This window comes from Aethalodelphis obliquidens, unplaced genomic scaffold, assembly GCF_003676395.1.
Source record: "Aethalodelphis obliquidens isolate GAN/ISIS:26980383/991018 unplaced genomic scaffold, ASM367639v1 scaffold36, whole genome shotgun sequence".
NCBI lineage: Eukaryota > Metazoa > Chordata > Mammalia > Artiodactyla > Delphinidae > Aethalodelphis > Aethalodelphis obliquidens.
In genome coordinates, this window is record NW_020837980.1 from 13,801,640 (window position 1) to 13,825,715 (window position 24,076).

Sequence of the window (24,076 nt, forward strand, 5' to 3'; positions counted from 1 at the left end):
CTGTCACAACTGACAAGGACATTATATAATGATAAAGGGGTCAACTCATCAAGAGGATACAACAGTTGTAAATATACATGCACCCCAAATTGAAGCAAATATATTAAGCAAACATTGACAGAATGAAAAGGAGAAATAGACAACACAATAATAACAGAAGATCTCAATATTGGTTATAATGAATAGAACAAACAGACAGAAGCCCAATAAAGAAACAGAGGGCTTGAATAATACTATAGCCCAAATGAACCTAACAAATATTTATACAACAGTCCACCCAAGCTTAGGGCAATACACATTCTTCTCAAGTGCACATGGATCACAAAATAGGTCACAAAACAAGTCTTAACAAATGTGAGAAAATTGAAATCATGCCAAGTATATTTTCTGAACAAATAAAATAAAATAAAAGTAGAAATCAGTAGCAGAAATAAAATTGGAAAATTCTCAAATTAATGGGAATTAACACTGTTTAGTTTCTCTTTTTTATTTTATTGAAATATAGTTGTACAATATTATGTTAGTTACAGGTGTAATATATAATGATCTGATATTTGCATACATTATGAAATGATGACCATGATAAGTTGAGTGAGTAACCAACTGTATGGGTAAAAAAAGTTATTACAATGTTATTGATCATATTCCTTATGCTGTATATTATATCTCAGGGACTTATTTATTATATAATTGGAGGCTTATGCCACTTAACCCCCTCACCTATTTCACCTCCATCCCCACCCCCCCTTCTGGCATCCACTTGTTCTCTGAGAGTCTGTTTTCATTTTGTTTTGTTTTGTTTTTTAGATTCCACATAAGTGAGATGAATAAGTAAATGAATACTTTTGAACAACTAATGGGTCAAACAGAAATCAAAAAGGAAATTAGAAAATATCTTGAGACATGAAAATGAACACACACCATACCAAAACTTAGGAGATATAGCAAAAGCAGTACTAAAAAAAGAAGTTTAAAGCAATAAATGCCTACATTAAAAGAAGAAAGATCAAATCAAAACTACAATGAGGTATCACCTTACACCAATCAGAATGGCCATCACCAAAAAATCTACAAACAATAAGTGCTGGAGAGGGTGTGGAGAAAAGGGAATATTGTTGGGAATGTAAATTGGCACAGCCACTATGGAGAACAGTATGGAAGTTCCTTAAAAAATTAAAAGTAGAGCTACCATATTATCCTGTAATCCCACTCCTGGGCATATATCCAGACAAAAGCATAATTTGAAAAGATACATGCACCCCAATGTTCACTGCAGCACTATTTACAATAGCCAGGACATGGAAGCAACCTAAATGTCCATTGACAGATGAATGGATAAAGAAGATGTGGTACATATATACAATGAATATTACTCAGCCATAAAAAAGAACGAAATAATGCCATTAGCAGCAACATGGATGGATTTAGAGATTATCATACTGAGTGAAGTAAGTCAGATAGAGAAAGACAAATATCATATGATATCGCTTATATGTGGAATCTAAAAAAATGGTACAAATGAACTTATTTACAAAACAGAAATAGAGTCACAGATGTAGAAAACAAACTTATGGTTACCAGGGGGGAAAGCTTGGCGGGGGAGGGATAAGTTGGGAGATTGAGATTGGCATATACACACTACTATATATAAAATAGATAACTAATAAGGACCTACTGTATAGCACAGGGAACTCTTGTCAATACTCTGTAATGACCTATATGGGAAAATAATCTAAAAAAGAGTGGATATACGTATATGTATAATTCATTCACTTTGCTGTAGAGCAGAAACTAACAAACCATTGTAAATCAACTATACTTCAATAAAATTTTTTTAAAAAAAGAATAAAATTTAAAAAAAAATTTAAAAAGAATTAAAAATTAAAAAAAAAAGATCACAATAATCTAAATTTACACTCAAAGAACTAGAAAAAGAAGAACAAACTCAGCCCAAAGCTAAAAGAAAGAAAATAATAAAGATTATGTGAAATAAAAAAAACAGAGAATAGAAAAACAATAGAAAAAATAAACAGAACTAAATTTCCCACCATATATAAATACTGAATACATGCTCTATGCATATAGCTTTATCTGTATTTATCTGGCTACATAGTTTTTCCATGTGAATTAAAATTAATAAGGATATAGTAATGATTTAAAAATTATGAGAACATTCATTAGAGTGGCAATTTGTTAGATTATACATCAGCCTCTTAAAATTCTTCATAAAATTAAGAAAAAGCATAAGACAATTTTCCCATGGGTTTTAAAGAAATGCATATGTGAGACAGAGAGATGATAGAGTTTTTGTTTTTTACATATGAAGGTAAAATTTCCTTTATAATTAACTCTATAAATATTCGTACAGTTGTTATTTGCAAAAATACACTCCAAGATAAAAATTATTTCTCTTTTTTCTAAAATTGTTTCTTTTAGCCTTTCTTTGAGATGCTAAATGCAGTGGGTACAATAAATCCATTAGAAAATTACTATTCTCTTATCAACTTTAATTGATTTAATCAGTATTTTCTTATAGATTTAATCCATAAGGAATTTTAAAAAATTATTATAATATTACTCTAATTATGTTATTCAAGAAAATACTATATAACAGAGTCAACCTAAAATCTGGCAATGTTCCATGCATAAATGTGGTTAATTTCTATTGTAACTCAAATAACTCTTGGCTAATTCCCACTTTATCAATGTACTAATCTCACAAAATATTTACTGCTCACAACTTGATAGGGATCAAAGTGACTTTTTTTCTATTTTTAAATACTCCCCATCACCCTGTATGTGTGTGTGCTATCTTGCTCTGTGTTAAATGGCATTAGTCATTTAAACTCAAACATAAAAAATGAAAAATTTAGGGCAATCACTAAGTAGGATGAGCATTTTCTGTTTCCATAATGATACATGGACAACATGCAGTTATTTTTAATATGGAGAATGGGAGAAGACTTGAGGGAAAAGGAATGTGCACTGGAAATAAAGTTGTAAATGATTTTAAGAATATGGATAAATCCATGCTAATTAAATTTCAAAATAAAATGTTTGCTCCTGCAAATAAGAACAAGGCAAATTATACTCAATTAGAAGCTACACAAAATTAATTAACCTTTTGCAAAAACCTCATCATTACTTACCTGTGCACCCAGGTCTCTGGAATATTGTGGGCTGCATACACTGTGAAGCTAAGGTGGGAATGGAGCCCCAGATTTACGCAGGAAACACTATGCACAGGTGCATTTAGAGGCTGGAAATCTGCATAAAAGCTGCTGCAATAGATATCAATTAGGTGGTAGACGGAGGTAGATAGCTCAGTTGTCACTCTTTCTATCAAACCTAGGTGGGGAAAGGGATAGAAGTCAGGTCATCTGTGAAGGGCAATATTTATCATAAAACCATCTGTTACAGCTTTGAAAATTTTTATAACAAAATTTAAAGAAAATTTATTTTAAATGACCCTCTACTAACTGAAGCCAATTAGCCATCTGTGCCTCTGTATGCAGCCTGGGTTAGCTGCTAGTAGTACAGATAGTTAATAAGCTTTCATATCTTTAGTTGCAGAAATTTGGGAAGCACAACCTTTAATCACAAATCAGAGTTTTGGGTTATTAATTTGGCATTCTGATCAACTGTAATTTGCAATATTTTTGTTTTAGATTATTATTGTTCAGAATTAATTTTCAGACAAGGTACATGTTATCTACATGGCTTATAAGTACTTTAAACAAACTCCATCTAAAGAATTAATCATAATAAGTTTGATTATACTATGATGTTTGCCATTAACTGAACACTAATCATATACATTGTGCTGCTATAAAAAGAGAATGGTATTAGTACATGGCTGGGATCTGAAATAAGTTTAAAGTGAAAGATTTATGATATTTACTACATTTCTTCAAAATCAAAGCCTTACTTGAGTTTTACCATTAGTTATTTAAAGGGAGTCTATTGATTATTCCCAGAAGTGACTTGTCATGAAGGAAAAAAAAAATGAATAAAATTGTTTAAGTACAGAGGCCAGGAGTTTCCAAGCGTCTGCTAAATGAAGGCATGCCAATTTACTGTAGAACACATGAAAAGTGTCCCTTAATCATCGAATTTAAGGTAAATTTTTCTGAGAATGGTGTTCTCTCTCCCAATAGACGCTTTGCTGGAAAAACTCCTCTCTGAGGGGAAGGAAGCAGAAGAGGCTGATGAAATGGACCAGGCAGAACTGGTGGACTCTGATCCAAAGCAGGAAAGATGGCGCCACGACAATGGAGAAGGTTATGAGGATGACGAACGTCATCCTGGGTAGGATTCACTGTCAGACTCTTAATGGGGCCAGTGAATAACACTCACTGCTGGTATTTTGTATGCAGTAGTGAATGAGTGAAGGCCGATAATCATAATAATGCTCACGACTTGAAATTATTTTTAATATTCAACTATAATGTTTTAGAAGTTAAATGAATAATCTCAAATATAAAAATTATGTTTTAAAATTTTTTTTTTAACCTAGAAGAGGAAAATCTTTGACACATATTTAAGTGACAAAGGGTCTTAGGTGAATGTATAAAGTGAAGTGTCATGAATGGAAGCTCTGGCGCCCTCTTGCTCCTGAGTCACCCGTGCCTGTCTTTGCTGACGAAGTCTCGAGGGTCGGGGGTCGCAAGGCTCCTGTGGTCATGACCAAGACCCCTTGATACATCAGGCCTCGTCCAATCCCCCCAAAAGGGCCTCCTTAAACCCCACAGGTGCGTCTTGTTAGATGAGAGTGACGCAGAAAACCCTGCCAAAGATACGACCTGAACGTTCCCTTTTCCATCCTGGGCCAGAAATATGTACTGATATGCCGAATTTTAGATATTTCTACTTTTCCTACGCCTTGTCCTGGAGAAATGAAACGAAACGGCACTACAGTCCATGCGGGGAAGTCAGAGGGGAGAAACCGTGTCATCGCCGGCTCCCACGCAGGTAGCTGGGCGCAGGGCTGAGGAGGAGAGCGGCCCCTCGAGGCGGCCCTCAGAGGGTCCGCCTTTGGTCCGGAGGCCTGAAGGCCGTGTCCCCGAGCGTCCGGACAGCTCCTCGGCCTTCGGGCGGGACCGCCGGGTGGGTGATGCGGCCGAGGCGGAGGGATGCGCGGGGCCCGCCTGTGGAGGGAACGGCCGCGCCCGCTCAAGGGATAGCGGCTGAAGATGCTCGCCGTCCGCCCATGGACGCAGCTCCAGAAGTCGGCCTGCATCCGAGCTCAGTCTCGTGATTCCGCACAGCCTCCGTTTCCCGCGAGACCCGGGTGGGTCGGCTTCAACGGGCCGCCTTCCCCCCAGCAGGGCTGTGCTGAATTTCCAGACGCCTGGCAGGTGTTAGCTGATGCTGTTGGAGGTTTCTATAGCGCTGGTCACAGACGGACGGACGATTTTATTAAACTTCAACTCCGACCTTGGTGAGTCCCAGGCCAGTTAGTACTTCCGGTTCACGACTCGGGGGGTCAAAGGGCGGTTCTTTCCAGGGAGGCGTTCGCGTGGTACTGGGAGTGTCTGATGAGGAAGATGTGCCGCGTGGCCTTGGCTTCGTAGTGGTCCAGCCTGAACACCAGTTCTTCTTCTCCAGATTGCAGGCTCTTCTTCCACAGGTTGAGCAAGGCTAGTGGTGCTCACCTCTCCCAGGTGGGGCCCTCGACGCCAGGCCCGGGGCGGGGCTCCACCGCCCAACCCCGCTCCGAGCCCCGCGGGAGGCTGGGCCACGTGCAGCTCCGAGTCCCCCCGGGGCCACAGCCCAGGAGAGCGAGGTGGCCGAACCCTGGGAAGCTGAGGAGACGTTGAGAGAACAAGTAAGCACATCCTTAAAACTTATGTTCCTAAGGTCTGTTTTTTTTTAATTCACATAATGTGTTTATTCACTGTACGATATTTAAAGGTTTTCATATTTTAAGTTATAGAAACAGAAATGTCCATTAAGATTAGGAACGGAACAGGTCACAGATTTGGCGTAGTCATGTTCAGTGTCAAATCACACAGTACTGCTGTTTTTTCAAACACGTGCACTTTCTCGTAAGTAGTTTACAAGCATAAATTACTTTTTGGTTCCTAGTTGGTTTGAAAAGAAAATAGCAGGAAGAGCTTTATGTTTTCTCCAACAATCTGCAGTGTTCCAGTGCTCAGGCGTTTGGATACTCAGGAAAGAGGCCAGCTTCAGCATGGAGCTTCTTCCCACATCCTGTCCCTCAGTAGCTCTGCCCCTAATTAAACATGTTGTTGTTGTTCAACACAGTTATTATAAATTTGTACAAAATTCATGAGATGGCCAAATTTTCCTTATTTGCTGTATTTCTAAAATTGTGTCCTTTGTTGAAACAGCCTGAGGTGACAAGCAGAGTGAAAGAGCTGTAATTAAAATTCTCTGAGAAATCAGCAGTAGCAATTAATGAAACAGAAGAGTAAAGCAGCATAAAAATAGTCTTTAAAGAGGCCTCCTCAAACTCTGGAGGCCAACCAACAGGGATTCTCCTGAACAACAGGAGGCAGAGAATTATAAATTTATAGAAACATCTTGTTTCTCCAGTCCCCAGATTGTGCTGTTGGTACTCTGAAGCAGGAAGCACCAACTTCTCATTAATAATTCCCAATCTTGTGCAAATGAATACACAAATCATAAACTTGAGTGAGAGATCTCATTAATTCAAGCTCCAGCACACATTTTGGAGAATCTTAATTATTTGGATAATTACTCAAACTCTACTCTTTACTTTTTGTGCTGAAATACAATTTTAGGTTATAATTTGCGTCTTTGAGGTAGTGTAGGGATGTGTGCTTATGCATTATGCTTTACTTCCAGTACTCTGGGTGAAAAATGCATTTCAGATATCATCAGAAATGTATTAAGGACTCAAAGTACTGGGCTTGGTGGTGAAATATGGAGAAATAATACTTATCACACCTGATTTTGCAATGAGAAAAGAGTTATAGTTATCAGGAAATAAAGAAACAATGACAATATATAGGCAATTAAAATGCATTAATTAGAATCTGTTTTGTTTTTTTTGGAAATGAAGTGGTAAGAGTACATGACTTTATTCTAGTGTACATTTGAAAGGAAAATGGTCTCTATAGCGTTACTGTTTGTCACATCCTATGTCCAATGCTTCTTTTGTCCAATGAAGGCTGTACTTTCCTTGCAGACATGGTCTGCATTAAAATCTGGGTTTTTTTTCATGTTCCAAAAAAAACTTTGTTCACACGAACAGGCAGCGTGCCAGATTTGTTCACCACTGGTGTAGAGCACAGGTATGATCAAACCTGTCAGCTTCAAGGTATATTGAGGTTAATCAATAAGAATATTAAGTATAAGAATCATCAATAATAGTGGCTTATTGTTGGATCAACATTTTGTGTAAAGAGTGTTCTAGAATTTTATTTCAGAGTACCCGAATAGAAAGCAACTGCATGTATATGCTGGCAAATGTTCATTTCATTTTGCTGTCATTTCAGCAAACTCTTTCTTTCTGCTCCATAAACTGCTGTAAGGTGCTTCTACATAATAAAATATTAGAAAAAAATATATTTATCTTGCAGAACGAGAATTCTAATTTATCAAAAGCTTATGAGAGCTGTGGATGGGAATTTTTAATCCATAGAATTAATTCCTTCTCTGTGATGACTTAGCATAGAATATAAGTCCCTGGGAACATTTCTGTGCAGTTTTGTGAGATCTCATATCCCAACCCCTGAGGAACATGGGATGAGGGGATTTTATTCCAGCATTCCTAATAGAAAGGAAGAAAGGGCCAGTTTCATATAGGCATACCTCCAGCTTGTTCACTCCGCACTTTCACTTGGACTCTGTGTTAGAAACATTGTTAGGGGGTGTCTCTCTCTCCCCTTATTCTGTGGTGTTCTGGAGTTTTATGAATGCCTAGATTTTTGCAATAGCACAGATTTTTTTGTCCCATATCCTTTGCTGTCCCATTTTCCTCTATGATGTGAAGTGGGGGAGTTCTTCCCATGTAATTGAATGTCTTCTTTTGAGTGGTGGGAATAGAGTTGAGGGGCTATCGCTCTGTACATAACTTTCTACTGAAAACCACTAAGGGTGTGGAGGGCAGATTGGGGTTATCATTTGTGCTTCACTGTCACCTTTGAATCCAGGGGTGTTAGTTGAACATCTGTGAGTCAGACCATTTCCTTAAAGATACTCATAAGTGTTCATAAGCCAAATACCATCTGCCTGTGCAAACAAGAACAACCCTGACCACACCCTGCACTTTACATACTATCCTATCTTTTATGCATATTAGGAAGACTGAGGATCAAAGAGTTTACTTCTTTACGATCAGAGTCAAAAAGTGGGCAGAGTGGGGATTCAAAACCAGTTCTGCCTGATTCCTCTACACCACACTGTCACAGTCTGCTCTTTTCTACAGAGGCAAAGTCCTCCTGTGGCTTGCAGTTTTGTAGGCTCAGAGCTTCTGTGAATACTAATTATTCCAGAACCAATCCTCCTACCTGTTATGTTAAATTGGTCTTTCAAATAGAACTTGAATTTAAATTTGAAATTTGTGACTTTGAAGAAAGACATCTGCTGCATTTCTGACTTCTCTTACTTCAAGATATAATTAGCTAAATAAAATTTTATCGTTTCTTGGAATTGTTGTAAGGATATTTTCAGTATTCCTTTAATTTTTATAGCTCTCTTGACTTTCCCTATTTTTAAAAAACCTCAGGCCAAAAGTTTAGGGAGTGTGGAGTTTTATTCACTTGCAGAACAATCACTTCCATCAGTAAATAAAGTTTTAACAAAGCATTTTTTCCCTCAAAAGTATTCTTTTGGTGTGTGTTATAATATTTGGAGAAAAATTGAAAAATATAAATTATTTTTGGTTTTATAATTTGTTTAGTATGCATGTATGTTTTACCTTTTGCTGAAGTTTCTGAATTTTGATGAATATTCTGAAAAAGAAAAACAGGTCCAAAGATACACTTGTTATTCAGAAAACAAATTTAGGAAACCAAACCAATAATATCCAAAGTCTACATACAGAAATTTCTCTGGCATGATAAAAAGAAAATGTATTTATTGGTGTCATATATCAATGTTGCTTACTAAACAGAGGAAATCTAAATTGTAAAAATGAAAGAAAAGCCTTCTGACTGTTGTAATCAGCAATCTAGGTTATTTGATTCAGGAAAAAAAAAAAAAAAGAAATCTTTAGCATAAGCTCAGCCTTTTTTTAGTATTATTAGAACAGTTCTACAGATATAGCCTAAACTCAATCCCCCTTCCACAGCAGTGACTAAACTTTTAATATAAAAGATTTGTAATTCTCTTTGTTTAGTGTGTCCAGTTCTTATTTTAGCTGTCACTTCAGATACAAGCTTTGGGCAGCACAGAAAGAAGGCTGGATGGAAGGGTGCAAAATCATACAGATTCACTATATAGTTTCCTTTATTTTTTAGGGTTAAAAAAATGATAGTCAAACACTTGAGATCATATCCTGAATTTTAAAAAAATACTGTCTGAAATTTTTGTTGTCATTTAAGTTCATATACATTAGCTTGGTGGTTTTATTTGTTTGCTTGTTTGTTTATGTTTATCTCTATTGTAGGCCTGGAATTACTTTAGTGGTTTAGTATTTACTGGTTATAACTTTATTATCATGAAAACTGTATAAGGTAGGTGATTCACAGGTTCATTAGAAATGACGTTTCAGTCCAAAAGCAAATTCAGTTTTCTAATAAGATCCATTTTAATTGACACTAAATTTTTTTAATATTTTGCTTTGACAAGTTTGCTTTTAAGGAAATCCAATTAATGAAAAGCTGGATTTTCAAACAGATAAACTAGGGAATAATCATTTTCCTGTAACAAAGAACTTGGTACAGTATTCCTTTTAGAGAGAAAACACTTCTGTAGTGTTTAGAATGTAATTAAATTTACATACAACTTTTCACTTAAAAGCATCATTCACATGAACCTTTTCAGAAGCATTTCTCTTAGGTAAAATATTTCATCTGAGCATAGTTTCAACCACTGGGCTTAACAACTACACATAAGATCTTTACCCCAGCCATGTGGGTGAGACTATTAAACATGTCAGCATGACTTAACTAGAATTCAGTTTATTCAGAAATGTAAACTAGTATTTTAAGATCACCATGACATCCACCTACAGCACAATGCGTAAGACCGTATTTTTTATTTTGTAGTTCATTTATTTTGTATTTAATGGAAATATGTGAGCTTCTGGAATATAATTCTGAAGGATGGAAAATTGTTTACAGTGCTGAGTGGGAGCATGCAGTAGACAGAGTACAACTGCATTTGTGATACAATTTTTTCATTTTGCCAAAACTTACATTTAATAAATACTTAATTACTTCCATGTATGGCAGGAAATAGTCTCTTACCAAAAAATGCAGCCAAGAAAAAAGGAAAGCTTCTGAATTTTGAGTTTGTTGGCAGAAGACATATTTCTCAGTATTTCTTTAATCTTAGGTTTATGGTGGGTGGATAGATTGAACGACTTTGGCATTATTAGCCACAGTTGGTTAATGAACAAATTCTGTAAAAGGTACTTATTATTCGTGCCAATTTTCTTGTATAGGTGGGCCTATAGTTAAGATAGGATGGAAAAATGGATGGAGAAAAAATCTGAATGATGTGAGATATGTGAACTTTTAAAGTGTCCTCAAAATAAGTAGAATCTGGAGTAGACATTTATTTGGAGATATTGAACTATTTACTTTGGCCATTGACATATATGGAATAAAACTATTAATTGTCAACTTTTTTCTTCATTTCTATGCATGAATAATCACATACAATTTACTGCTCATAAGTATATAAGAAATGTGCAATGTGAATATGAGCTTCTCTTGATAATTATAATTGTTCATAGCTTTCCTAGGAAATATCAATACTTAGTTTCTCCTTGAAGGATTCTTTTGGCTTCAGATATATTGAAAGTTTGATATTTCTGAGAAAATTGTCATCTTCATTCTTTTAGGGAGTTTCAGAAAATGAATGTTTAAAGGTAAAGCTTTTTATAGCTAGTACTAGTTTAACAGCATTTGAAGTGCTTCATCCTAAAATTAGATTTTCCTCCTTCTTTGATCAGTTTGTTTCTACTGATTCACGAAGAGCAGGACATAAAAATTGAAGAACAACCAAGTGGTCTTAACAGATGGAAAGACATGTGTGCACATTTATACAGCTGGTCTGCTCTAGCAAAGGCTCATATTTGTTGTGAAGCTGGCTGTAACCAATGGCCCTGAGATAAGAGGGTCCTAAGTGGTGCTTGTGTGAGTTAAAACTTTCATCTTGTCCTCATGAGGAAGAGTCTAAAAAACTACCACCAGCATCATCCCTACAACTTCCAGTAATAATAATGATTCTCATTCAAGATGCACTATCATCTAGCCCCTTTATTAATATTATTTCTAATATCACAAGAACCCTTCAAATTCTGTTTTCTTTTTTGTTTTAGAGATGAGGAAAACTGAAACTTAGAGAAATGAATTAATTTTCCAAAGGATATTCATCTAGAAAGTTGTAGATCTTGAATTCAAATCATCTTTGTGTGACCCTATGCTCTTTGTGTTTTATTATCAGCTCTAGGTATTTGTAATATCTCCAAAATGTGATAATCTAAGAGAAACGAATGCCTTGTTGAAAGTTAATTCTCACTACCTTGGTATCCTGGCTTAACTTCAAGTGTTGGAAAATCTTTTGGTGGTATAACTCTTTTGCTTCTTAGTTATCACTATCACTGTTCATGTAATGCAAATAAGGTAATTAAATTTCTGTATTCATTATTACATCTAGTCACAAAAACCCACAATTCTAATTATAATAAGACATAGGAAGTCCAACATTAAGAAATTACTGATTTTTATCAGTCATCTATTTGAAAAAATAAGCATGGCAATTTATATATATTAGTATAATTGTCTACTTTCTAAATATATCTTTTTGAAATTTCAAGGCTGGCACATTCAAGGTAATATAATCTCTGCTGTTCCTATCCATCCAGATAATGAATGAATGCAATCGCTCTCTCATGAAGTTTCATATGTACTGGAGTGTGTATAGAGGCCTGGATTCAAATCTCTGTTTTGCCACTTATTAATCCTCTGTACACAAGCACTCTAAGCATCAGATTTTAATTCTAAAATGAACTTTAAAATACCAATTTCAAGGTATTGCTGTGAGGATGAATTGAAATAAAATAAAAATGAAGTGAAATTAAGTAATACGTAAATGAAACTATTATTGCAATGCACTATCAGGTATTAGTTATTATTATCAGCAGCATCATATCTTTTGGCTTTATCACGTGCTAAACTAATAACAAGATTGAATGATTTGTTGTAACCAGATGTCCTAATCTTTTTCTTGGGCAATAATCACACGTAATCTACGTCATATTTCTGAGATTTAAAAAACCAATCACATAGTACTCATTTTTTAAACTGAAAAACCAGGAAATCATCACAGAATGTGAGATCATAGAAGCAGTGTGCCTTGAAGATTCAGCAAAGAATACCACATGAACTGATCGTTTCTTTCCTGCATATGTGCTTGTCCATGCAAGCATGGGTGCTTACATCTGCATACTCTGGTGTGCATGAGAGCCATTAATAGACTATACAAACGCTTGCCTGTGAATATTATTATATAAGCATATTCATCTAGGTAGGATTGTAGAGTTGATTTCAGTCTCACTTGAAGGTTATATTGTAGTTACACTTCAAAGGTATAAGAAATTTCCTTTTAATTTAACTAAATCCTTTTGGTATAATAGAATTAAGTTTCCATTACCTGCAAATGATTGAAATGTACATGTACCCACACACACTCACACACCACATATATGCTAGTTAGTCAAAAGTCTTTCACTCTCCTTAATTAATTATTGAACTTAGGTTTAAAATAATTACTGTGTAATAAATGACTGTATTTACCTCTGCTTTTCTCTGAAGAATAAGATTTAGTTCATTTACAGCATCTGTAATTTGTTTGGTCTCCACACATCCCAGAACAATGCATATATTTTTAACATCGTCAATAATATTATCCAGATTTTGCTGTAGATGAAAAGATTGACATCTTACAATTTATTGCAATCAAGGGGACACTAATTTATCTTTAAACGACCTCTCTTTCACTCCATAATATTTTAATGTATTTTATCTGTATCATTAATAATGTTGGCTTTTCAAAACACATCAGCTCTATCAATTCCAGAATCACAGTCATTCCAATGGAGGATTTCAAAATGGAGTTTATTTCAAAAGAGGTGCAGTATGTAGGAGGTGATCAGCTTTCTGGGAGAGAGGTATGAAAGATCTCATTCTGTAGATCTTTCTCTCATAAGAAGCAAAAGCTCTAAGTTGCTGGTTTATGATACTAGAAAAAATGATGATACTAGAAGAGATAGAAATCCTCTGTGACCCTGACCCCAGGCAAAAATCTCTTGCTTTTTGAGCAGGGGAGCAAAAGCAAAACCTTTCTGGGGGAGAGGTAGGACATGGGTTAAGATCCTTTGCTGATGAGAGAATGGTAGAAGCAGAAACCTTTTGCTCCTGGGGTAGGGGCAGGAGACCTGTCTTGAGTCCAGGATCCTACATGGATACCAATCAGCAGTCAGAAACCACGGAGGAGGGGCAGAAAACTCTCTCCTGTACAAGACTAAGTGCAGATATAAGGGACAGTTTGGCTGCCAGAAAGTTCCATTCTTGAGGCAGAAATGCTAAGGAAGTTCCAATCTTGAGGCTCAAAAACAGTCTGCCTAAGGCTGTGGTTGATCATTACCACAGAACTCCCTTTACCCTACTACAAAAATGAGTCTATTTTGAATAATAGGCAAGAGCAAAGCACTGCTGGGGAGAGACAAAAAAGTATTGCGAGAGATCTTCTCTGCGGCATAGGCAATCAGGGACTGTTGAAAGCTGAGGGTGAAGCAGGAACAGAGAAAAAGTCGCTAGTACTGCAGGCCCCCTATATAAGTACAGGTAATAGTAACGAATCACTGGAGGATTTTGAAGCCTGATGTGCCCTGACGATAATGATAGCAACAACAAAACACAAAGCTCAAATCTTGACTAGATTTATCAACTTTACATAATAAAAGCATAACAGAATATATAACCCAGACGTTAGAACAATCAGACAAGGATTTTAGTAACTATGATTAGCATATTACAGGATCTAGTGGAAAATGTGGACGACATGCATGAACACGTGGGGAATTTCAGCAGAGATATGGAAACTACAAGAATCAAATGGAAACCATAGAAATATAAAAATATATTTGGTATTAGAGATGGGGAATTCTTTCAATGAACTCATCAGTTGATTGAACACAGCTAAGGAAAGTATCAATGAAATTGAAGATAGGTCAAGAGAAATGATCCTAACCAAAACCAAAGGGGAAAAAGAGTGGGAATAAAAACCAGAACATACCATCTAATACCTGTCAGAGTCATACATGCATTTGGAGTTCTGGAGAATGGGGCAGAGAGATATTTAAAGAGATGATGGCCAACATATCAGAATTTGTGGGATGCCACTAAAATTTAGAGGCAAATTTATGGCTTTAAAATTTGAATAATTCTATGTCAAAGAAATTGAAATTATAATAAAATCCTTCTTATAAGGAAAACTCCAAACAGATGGTTTCGTTGGTGATTTTTATCAAATATTTAAGGAAGAAATAAAACCAAATCTACTCAAATTATTTCAGAATACAGAGTCAGAGGGTACATTTCTCAACTTATTTTATAAAGCCAGCATTACTCCAATGTAAAAATCAAGCCACAACATTATAAGAAAAGTATAGACTGATGTCTCTCATAAATACAGATGCAAATATCCTTAACAAAATATTAGCTAATTGAAGCCAGAAATATGTAGAAAGGGTTCTAAATTGTTACAAAGTGTGGTTTATGCCAGTAATGCAAGGATATTTTTAAAATTTGAGAAGAATAAATGAAAAAAATCATATGTCCATCTGTATAGATACAGAAAAAGCATTTGATAAAATTCATCACCCAGTTATGGTATAAACTCTTAGCTAATTAGGAGTAGAAGGAAACTTCTTCAACCTAGCAAGGATCAACTGACTTCATGCCATAACCATGTAACTTCCAAATAACATCATACTCAGTGGTGAAAGACTAACTTTCTAAGTTTAGCAAGAAGGCAAGGATTCTGCTCTTACCACTTGTCACTTCTAGTAAAATTCTACTGGAGATCAGGTAAAAGGAATACATATTGAGAGAAAGTAAATCTTTAGTTCCATGATGTCTAGGATGGCAGGGTTTTTACTTCAGGTAAGTAATGGGGCACTTTTTTTGTAACGGAAATGTTTTATATCTTGTTTTTCATGGTTGTTATATAGGTATATACATTTTCAAAACTAGTCAAAGTATACAGTTTACATGAGTGTATTTTATTTTATATATATAAATTAAACTTCAGGAAAGTTGATTTAATAAATATGACATCATAATGAAAGTAAGATAGAAAGTATACCGTTTGACGTTATGTTTAAAAAGAGTAAAGAATTATGAAGGTATTAGTAGTCAGCAAAATAAAACTGAAATAATATCTCATTACATATACCTCATGTAGGCAAAATTTTTAAAAGTTGGACTATACCATACATTGGTGAGAAAATAAAGCAACGGGAACTCTTATATATTGTGAAATGGGTGTGACCAAATTAAATGTTTGGTATTACCTTGTAAGTCTATGGCCCTAGTTATGTACCCTAGAAAACCCCCTGAGATTAGCTTGAATGTACATCAACAGTAGAATAGATAAGTTGAAGTTTGCTAATCTAATTGAGTAATGTACGGTAATGAAAATAATTCAAAAGCATATATAGAATAATGTAGATAGATCACAAAAACGATATTGAGTGAAAAATACGGGGCACAAAAAGTACATATAGTTTGATTCCATGTAGGTACATTAAAAAGGAAACCTAAACCTTAAACAGGCATACCTCATTTTATTATGTTTCACTTTATTGCACTTTGCAGATATTGCATTTTTTTACGAATGAAAAGTTTGTGGCAACCCTGCATTGAGCAAGTCTATTGGTGCCATTTTTCCAACAGCATTTGCTCACTTCATGTCCCTATGTCACATTTTGGTAATTCTTGCAATATTTCAAACTTTTCATTGTTGTATTTGTTATGGTGACCTGTGATCAGTAATCTTTTTTTTTTTTTTTTGTGGTACGCGGGCCTCTCACTGTTGTGGCCTCTCCTGTGGCGGAGCACAGGCTCCGGACGGGCAGGCTCAGTGGCCATGGCTTATGGGCCTAGCCGCCCTGTGGCATGTTGGATCTTTCCGGACTGGGGCACGAACCCGTGTCCCCTGCATCGGCAGGCAGACTCTCAACCACTGCGCCACCAGGGAAGCCCTGTGATCAGTAATCTTTGATGTTACTGTTGTAATTGTTTTGGGGCACCATGAACCTCACCCATATAAGATGGCAAACTTAATCTATACATACTGTTTTGCCTGCTCTGCTTACTGGCTGTTCCCCTATCTGTCTCCCTCTCCTTGGGCCACCCTCTTCCCTGAGACACAAAACTTTTGACATTACGCCAATTAATAACCCTATAATAGCCTCTAAGTGTTCACGTGAAAGGGAGAGTTGCATATCTCCCACCTTAAATCAAAAGCTAGAAATGATTACGCTTAGTGAGGATATCATTTGACATTAAGCATGTCAAAAGCGGAGACACGCCAGAAGCTAGGTCTCTTGCACCAAACAGTTAGCCAAGTTGTAAGTGCAAAGGAAAAGTGCTTGAAGGAAATTAAAAGTGCTACTCCAGTGAACATAGGGATGATAAGAAATCGAAACAGCCTTATAGCTGACATGAAGAAAGTTGCAGTGGTCTGGATAGAAGATCAAACCAGCCACAGCATTCCCTTAAGCCAAAGCTTCATCCAGAACAAGACCCTAACTCTTCAATTCTAAGAAAGCTAAGAGAGGTGAGGAAGTTTCAGAAAAAGAGTTTGAAGCTAGCAGAGCTTGGTTCATGAGGTTTAAGGAAAGAAGTTGTCTCTATAGCATAAAGGTACAAGATGAAGCAGCATTGCTGATGTAGAAGCTGCAGCAAGGTATCCAGAAGATCTAGTTAAGGTAATTAATGAAGGTAGCTACACTAAACAACAGATTTTCAATGTATGTAGACAAAACAGCCTTCTCTTGGAAAAAGAAGCCACATAGGACTTTCATGGCTAAAGAGGAGAAGTCAATGCCTGGTTTCAAAGCTTCAAAGGACAGGCTGACTCTCGTTTGGGGCTAATGCAGTTGGTGACTTTAAGTTGAACCCAGTGCTCATTTACCATGCTGAACATCCTAGGGCCCTTAGGAATTATGCAAAATCTACTCTGCCTGTGCTCTATAAATGGCACAAAAAAGCTTGGATGACAGTATATCTATTTACAACATGGTTTACTGAATATTTTAAGCCCACCGTTGAGACCTACTGCTCAGAAAAAGAGATTCCTTTCAAAATATTGATATTATGCATATGGTCAAGAGCTCTGATGAAGATGTACAGTGAGATTAATGTCATTTACATATCTGCTTATACAACATCCATTCTGCAGCCCATGGATCAAGGAGTAATTTTGACTTTTAAGTCTTATTATTTAAGAAATGCGTCTGTAAGCTATAGTTGCCATAGATAGTGATTCCTTTGATGGATCTGGGCAAGGTCAATTGAAAACATTCAGGAAAGAATTCACCATTCTAGATGCCCTTAGGAACATTCGTGACTCAAAAGAAAAGGTCAAAATATCAACATTCATAGGATTCCAACATTCATAGGAGTTGGAATCAAGAAGTTGATTCCAACCCTCGCGGATGACTTTGAGGAGTTCAAGACTTAAGTGGAAGAAGTAACGGCAGATGTGGTGGAAACAGCCAGAGCACTAGAAGTAGAAGTGGAGCCTGAAGGTGGGATTAAATTGCTACAATCTCATGATAAAACCTGAACAGATGAGGAGTTGCTTCTTATGGATGAGCCAAGAAAGTGGTTTCTTGAGATGGAATCTACTCCTGGTGAAGATGTTGTGCAGATTGTTGAAATGACAATGAAGGATTTAGAATATTAAATAAACTTAGTTGATAAAGCAGTGGTAGGGTTTGAGAGGAATTGACTCCAATTTTGAAAGAAGTTCTACTGTGGGTAAAATGCTGTCAAACAGCATTGCATGCCACAGAGAAATTGTTCATGAAAGGAAGAATCAATTAATGTGGCAGACTTCATTGTTGTCTTAAGAAACTGCCACTGCCACTCCAACCTTCAGCAACCACGACCCTGATCAGTCAGCAGCCGTCAACATCAAGGCAGGCTCCTCCATCAGCAAAAAAGATTACAATTCACTGCAGGCTCAGATGATGGTTGACGTTTTTTTAGCAATAAATTATTTTTTAACTAAGGTATGTACATTGTGGAGTTTTTTTGACATAATGCTATTACACACTTAATAGACCACAGTATAGTGTAAACATAACTTTTATATGCACTGGGAAACCAAAAAAATCATGTGACTCATTTTATTGCCATATTTACTTTATAGTGGTGGTGTGGAACTGAATCTGAAATATCTTTGAGGTGCCTGTATTGATAATGGATGCATAGTTTGGTGCTGAAATGGCAAAGAAAAGCTACAACATGGCTTTTCACCAAAGGATATCTCTTATGTAGAAGAAAAGAGATATGAAGTGGTGTAAAAGCAGATCCTATGATATTGGCAATATTTTGTACCACACTTATTGTGTAATAAGATAGTCTGCTTAGTTCTTTAATGGGTATGTGTGTGTATGTGTGTATGTTCTTCGTATATTATATAATTCACCGCACAAATCTTAAATCATCAGATCATGTTATTCTTTTGACAAAAACCTTTAATTCTGTATCTCACTAGGAATGCAGATTATGTTGGTTAGTGATTATCTTCCTTATTGAAGATCTTTCAGTTTTCTTCTTCTTCATGTCTGGCAGTGTTTCAATCTGCCCTTTATTTCTGCTAAGGTAGGTTCCAGTTCTGCAAAGGTGTTTTATTTCCCTTGTAACCTGACTTTTTCTCCTTCATGTCTTTGACTTCTCCTTTTGTGACCTTTCAGCTGGTCCTTGTTACCAATTCATTTCACCCTGTTTTCTTCTTATGATTTTTTTACTCCTTTCCGACCTCTTATATTCTGTTGTGAACGCAAATCAGTTTTGTGACATTTTTCTTCTCGATCCTATACTTTAGTAATAGTGTTAAAAATAACAACTCTAATAGCAATAAAATAACACTTGTACTTATCTTTTCTTGAACATTTTTTATCTTCCAGCCACTATATAATATTAAGCACATTACATCTACTGTTCAGTTAATTTTAAAAAATCATCACATTATTTTATTATCTTCACTCTAGTGATTAATATAAACTCAAGGATGGCTGAATAAAAGCTTCCCTAGTGGCAGAGGGTTTGCAAATATGTTTACCTGACTTTGGAATCTCTGCTCCTAAATTCTGTCTTTACTGCCACTCTGATTAAATTATGTTTGATATCAAAACTTCTGAAAATCCAACAATTGATCTGCTTATTACTAAGAAAACTTCAGTTCTAAAAAAGTAAATATATATTATCAGATCCCTATGTGCCCCCTTTCTTTCTCCTTATAAATGGAATTTTTGGTCTCTCTCTCGAGGCTAAATATTGTTGGATTTTGGTCTTGAGGAGAGGAAAGTGTGAGTTAAGAATTATTCTGCCTTCCTCATTGAATTACTTATACCTGAATAATAGAGGTGCTATATTTTTCTGATTATCTAGTTGGTACATCCTCTGAGCCATGGGCTTGATGGTAAAGGGTTTGGAGGCTTTTAGCTCATTTCACACCAGGCAGATGTTTCATGAAGCCAAACTACATTTGGAAGCATGAATAGATTTTTCTCAATCCAGATCCATCTGGTTTACAATTAGTTCATCAGTTACTAGATCCTAGTGTAGGTTTGTCATCAGTGGTAGACATTGCTAACTGTCTCTAAAGGTCCTACTTGGCATTTAAATAAAATTTTGGAAACAATGCACTAGAGGCTACTAGGAAAAAGCAACTTTGAATCAGAAGCTGATTCTTCCATCTAGATTGAAATCTGGTTTTACGTTGCTTTGTCCTGTACATACACCACTCTATGTGCATTATGTGAATATTCTGTCTTTCCAACTAGATCATCAGCAATTTCAGAGCATGGTTCTGATTTTGATTTCTGTTGATTCCAGTGAGTAAATAGTTCAGTAATTTGTACTAAGTAAACATTAAGTAATACCTTAGGGGAAAATTCTTTCTCTTTCTTCTATTCTTAATTTCTCCTAAATGTTAGAGATGAATTCAGAGTATAGCATGAGTACAGAAGACATTCATTAATTATGAGTAGAAGAGAGGAAAAAAATGCCCAAAGAAAAAGCTTTATGTAAATTACTTACAAAATCAGCCATTTAACAAACATAATAGTTAGGATGCCCAATCTGAAATAAGTCTAAAATATGTTAATAGCAATTACTGTTATCCATATTATTCAGTAATATCATGGCATATTTATTCAGCCTGCTTGTTACTTTTTTTCAAATCATGTAATAATCCATGTTTGAGAAATATAAAAATTATTCTTCAAATTGGTACTGTTTTCAAGGCTGATGAAATGCTACTTAATGCACTTGTCAAACAAATAGAAAGTACAAAATTGTGAATTGATAATATCACAGTCTGTCCTCATTTCTTAGATATTTAGCTATTGATGCTTCGTAGGAAGAATGTCATTTAAAAAGTTCATTGTTTTGGGGGGAGTTCATGTGGAAAGTTGCAGACACTGTGGCCTATTTATAAAATAATTCAGATGTGGGTGATAATAACTATTTGCCAGTGATAATATAAAGATAGTATTTCTTTGATGTTTTGCCAACTTTTCAGTCATTTTGGAACAATTGGTTTCTTTCAAAGTGAAAACATTGGAGGCTTCATATGTAAGTGGTATGATCAAACTTCTATATTTGGAAATTAAGAACTGTTACAGATTCTCAACAATTAGTGTTTGTGTGTTTGTAAAAAGATATCTATGATACATGAGCAGTACTGAGACATTTAGATAATTAAAATTCATCCATAAGTAAGTTATGATAACCTCAAAAGTATATCTGTGTCTAGTCAAGAGATATAAATGATCTAGGAATGAAGTCTTAATGTGCCCTGGGTACCTGGTAAATTTCAAATTCTATGCTAGAAAGAATGACTATGACAAAGAAGTAGTAATTTGGACACTTTTATGAAACTTAATTTAATTGTGAATTTTTTTCACATTCCACATTTTAAACTTCCAGATTCAGGCCAGGCTCAAGAAAGAAAAATGGAATCAGAGTGAGAGGATAACTATTTGGGAAGGAATATGAGCTGTGTATTTGTCATCACCATATCTTTACATATTTATGTGGAATTCATGTATGAGTTTGGTATCTGCATCGAGAAATATAATTTATTATTTTCAGAACACTTTACTGTTTTTTAATATTAGGAGTAGTTACTTAAGATCTGTATCCTTTTATATATATCAAGAATTATTTTTTTTAATGGAAAAAGGAGTCTTGTTTTCAACACATTCTCTTATCTCATTTTCTGTAATCATGCAATGTTTTATCTGTGGAAGACTGATCCTTCCCTGGAAGAACAAGCTATAAGAAATGATCTGCTTAATGGTGACTACAACTTGGATGCCCAATAGGTGGCCAAATCTCAGTAGTCTTGGACTGAATCCATTATGTTCCCTGCCAAGCTAGCTTCTCCTATCTTCACTGTTTTAGTTAATTGACATCTCCATGCAGTCAGTCAGCAGCCAGGAATCTGGAGGTATTCTAAACACTGTGTTCTTTCATTGTTCACAGTTTTTCACCAAATCATGTAAATTACAGATTTTCACCTGTTATGAATCTGTCCCCTGTCCTACCCTATAGTAGAGCTTTTGTTCATGCCCTCCTCATTTCTTTGGGTTAATGAAATGTCCTACAGTCACCCATCTGTCATTCTACTGCCCTGCATAATGGCTCTATGTCATCAGCTGATAAATTAGAAAATCATTAAATTGTCCATAAAATGTCCTTAAGACCCTAGTAACTTGGTTCCTGCTTGTCCCTTTCATCTGGTCTTTTTCCAGGCTATCACCTTGAGCCCTAATTTTAGCCATTCCAAAGTACATACAGTTTCCTAATCACACCAGGCTGTTTGCTACCTGCTCTGTTCATGTTGTTGTATGCTTAAAGTTATCCCTACTTCCCACTTTCCTTACCACGCTCTTTCTCTGGCTGGCTTAGTTATTTTTCAACACTCAGATCAAAGAAGGAAAATTGATAACCCTATTTTGTGTGTCCTGTATACACATAGGTCTTTCATAGTACCTATGACACTTTATTACACACATTTGTTTACTTGTCTGTTTTGCCATGATAGAATGAAAGTCACTCAAGTGTAGACCCCCTGCTTTATTCATTTTTGTATCTCCAGAAACTTGCAAAGCTTTAGAAAAAAGAGTAGAAAATTAATAAAATATTATTGAATTAATTAAAGAAGTAACAAAAGTTAATACCTGGGTTTTCAATAGGTATTTCAGGTGGGAGTCATATTTTTTGATTACTGTTGAGAGACATTGTCTGGAAAGAAAAAAAGAACTTTGTTTAAAGTTGGGTAGGAAAACTTATATTAACTGTAGCACATTTATCACAAGTTCTGCTTTGTCCATGTTTCTATAGCAAACATGGTTTAAAAAGGATTACTGTTGACATACTTTTAAATGTCATTTCAGATGGGTACCTTATAAACTTGGTATAACTTGATAGACTACAAACGTATTTGAAAACTTTAGAACTCCAGAGAAATCCATGACAACTTAACCAAACCTCTGAAAGACTGTTCATTATATCAAACTACTCTTAATTTAAAATATAAGTTGCAAAGGGATTCATAAGCAGATAATGACAAATAAATTGAGAAATATGCAAAAGTTTTCAGAGAATTGCTTTTAGAATTAATGACATATACTGATCATAGATGGTGTTGTCTTTGACACCAAACCTCTGGGTTTTCTGGTATTTTTGCTTTTGTCTCTAAGCTTCTCTTAATGCTTCAGCTTTATCTATACTTAGGTGGAATAGACGTGAGTTGAGCAGAGATTCTTTTGGCTTCACTGTTTAAAATTATTTTCCCAAATGTTATTAACTTTCCCTTCCTGTTTGTCCTGAAAACTCCTGAATTGAATTGAATAATCAGTCATACAACACAAAGCACAGTGTTAAAAACACACCAATATATTTTACAGTAGCTGCCTTCTCAGTCTTTATTAAGTTACCACTTTAGTTAGACAAAATGCATAGAATATGTAAAAGTCCATGGAGGAGTTGGAAAGGAACTGTGAAAGATTTTGGCTATTGGAGGAGTTTAATATAAAACCTCATCCTAAAATTTAAAAAGAAAAAACCCTCAAGAATTCACCTGCTTCAGCACCTTTCTATTAGGTATTATATCTATTTTATAGAAAACTCCTAGGAACCAATGAAGGTATGTGATTTGCCCAACTTCTAAGAGGAAGTCAAGTCAGAGAAGAGGGACACTGAAATCAAAGCTTGTGCTTTGTACTTAAGCTTGTGCACTCTAGTGCTTGGTCTCATCACATCATAAAGTGGTCTGAGGAAGGCAGGCAGAGTAGCGTATTGTATTTCAGAAAGCAAAGTCCTGGGGGTCACCAAGATGGCGCAATAAGAGATCCCAGCCTCTCTCTCCTCACAAAGATCAACGGATAGCTATCCACGGACAAAAACAGCCCTGGGGAGAGCTCAGGAAACCACCCAAGAAACTTCAACAACACAGTGGGGGAAAAAAAAGCCCTGAGAATAATTCCATAAAGAGGGAAGAGAGAATAGCTTCATTTTGCCTGCATCAACCCATCCTCCAGGCCAACACTGCTCAGTGCCAGGAGGGAAATCCCCTGCTAGAACGAGGTCCCCTCTCTTGGAAAAGAGGA

At 35.8% G+C, this 24,076-nt stretch overlaps 1 protein-coding gene across 12 annotated transcripts in view; it reads right to left on the minus strand.

Annotated features, from left to right (window-relative positions):
- Positions 1-24,076, minus strand: part of PIK3C2G (phosphatidylinositol-4-phosphate 3-kinase catalytic subunit type 2 gamma) — a 369,692-nt gene that overhangs the window by 274,945 nt on the left and 70,671 nt on the right. For 11 of the 12 annotated variants that reach the window (XR_003437791.1, XM_027129484.1, XM_027129485.1 and 8 more), the window contains 4 exons: positions 22,646-22,709; positions 12,957-13,079; positions 8,909-8,942; positions 3,150-3,348 (listed from right to left, as the gene is read on the minus strand). Coding sequence is in view for 11 of the 12 variants with exons in the window: in XM_027129484.1 (XP_026985285.1) it covers positions 3,150-3,348; positions 8,909-8,942; positions 12,957-13,079; positions 22,646-22,709 (420 nt within the window). In the remaining variant the exon portion in view is untranslated. The remainder of the gene's footprint in view (positions 1-3,149; positions 3,349-8,908; positions 8,943-12,956; positions 13,080-22,645; positions 22,710-24,076) is intronic. The other variant, XM_027129494.1, reaches the window with a different exon arrangement.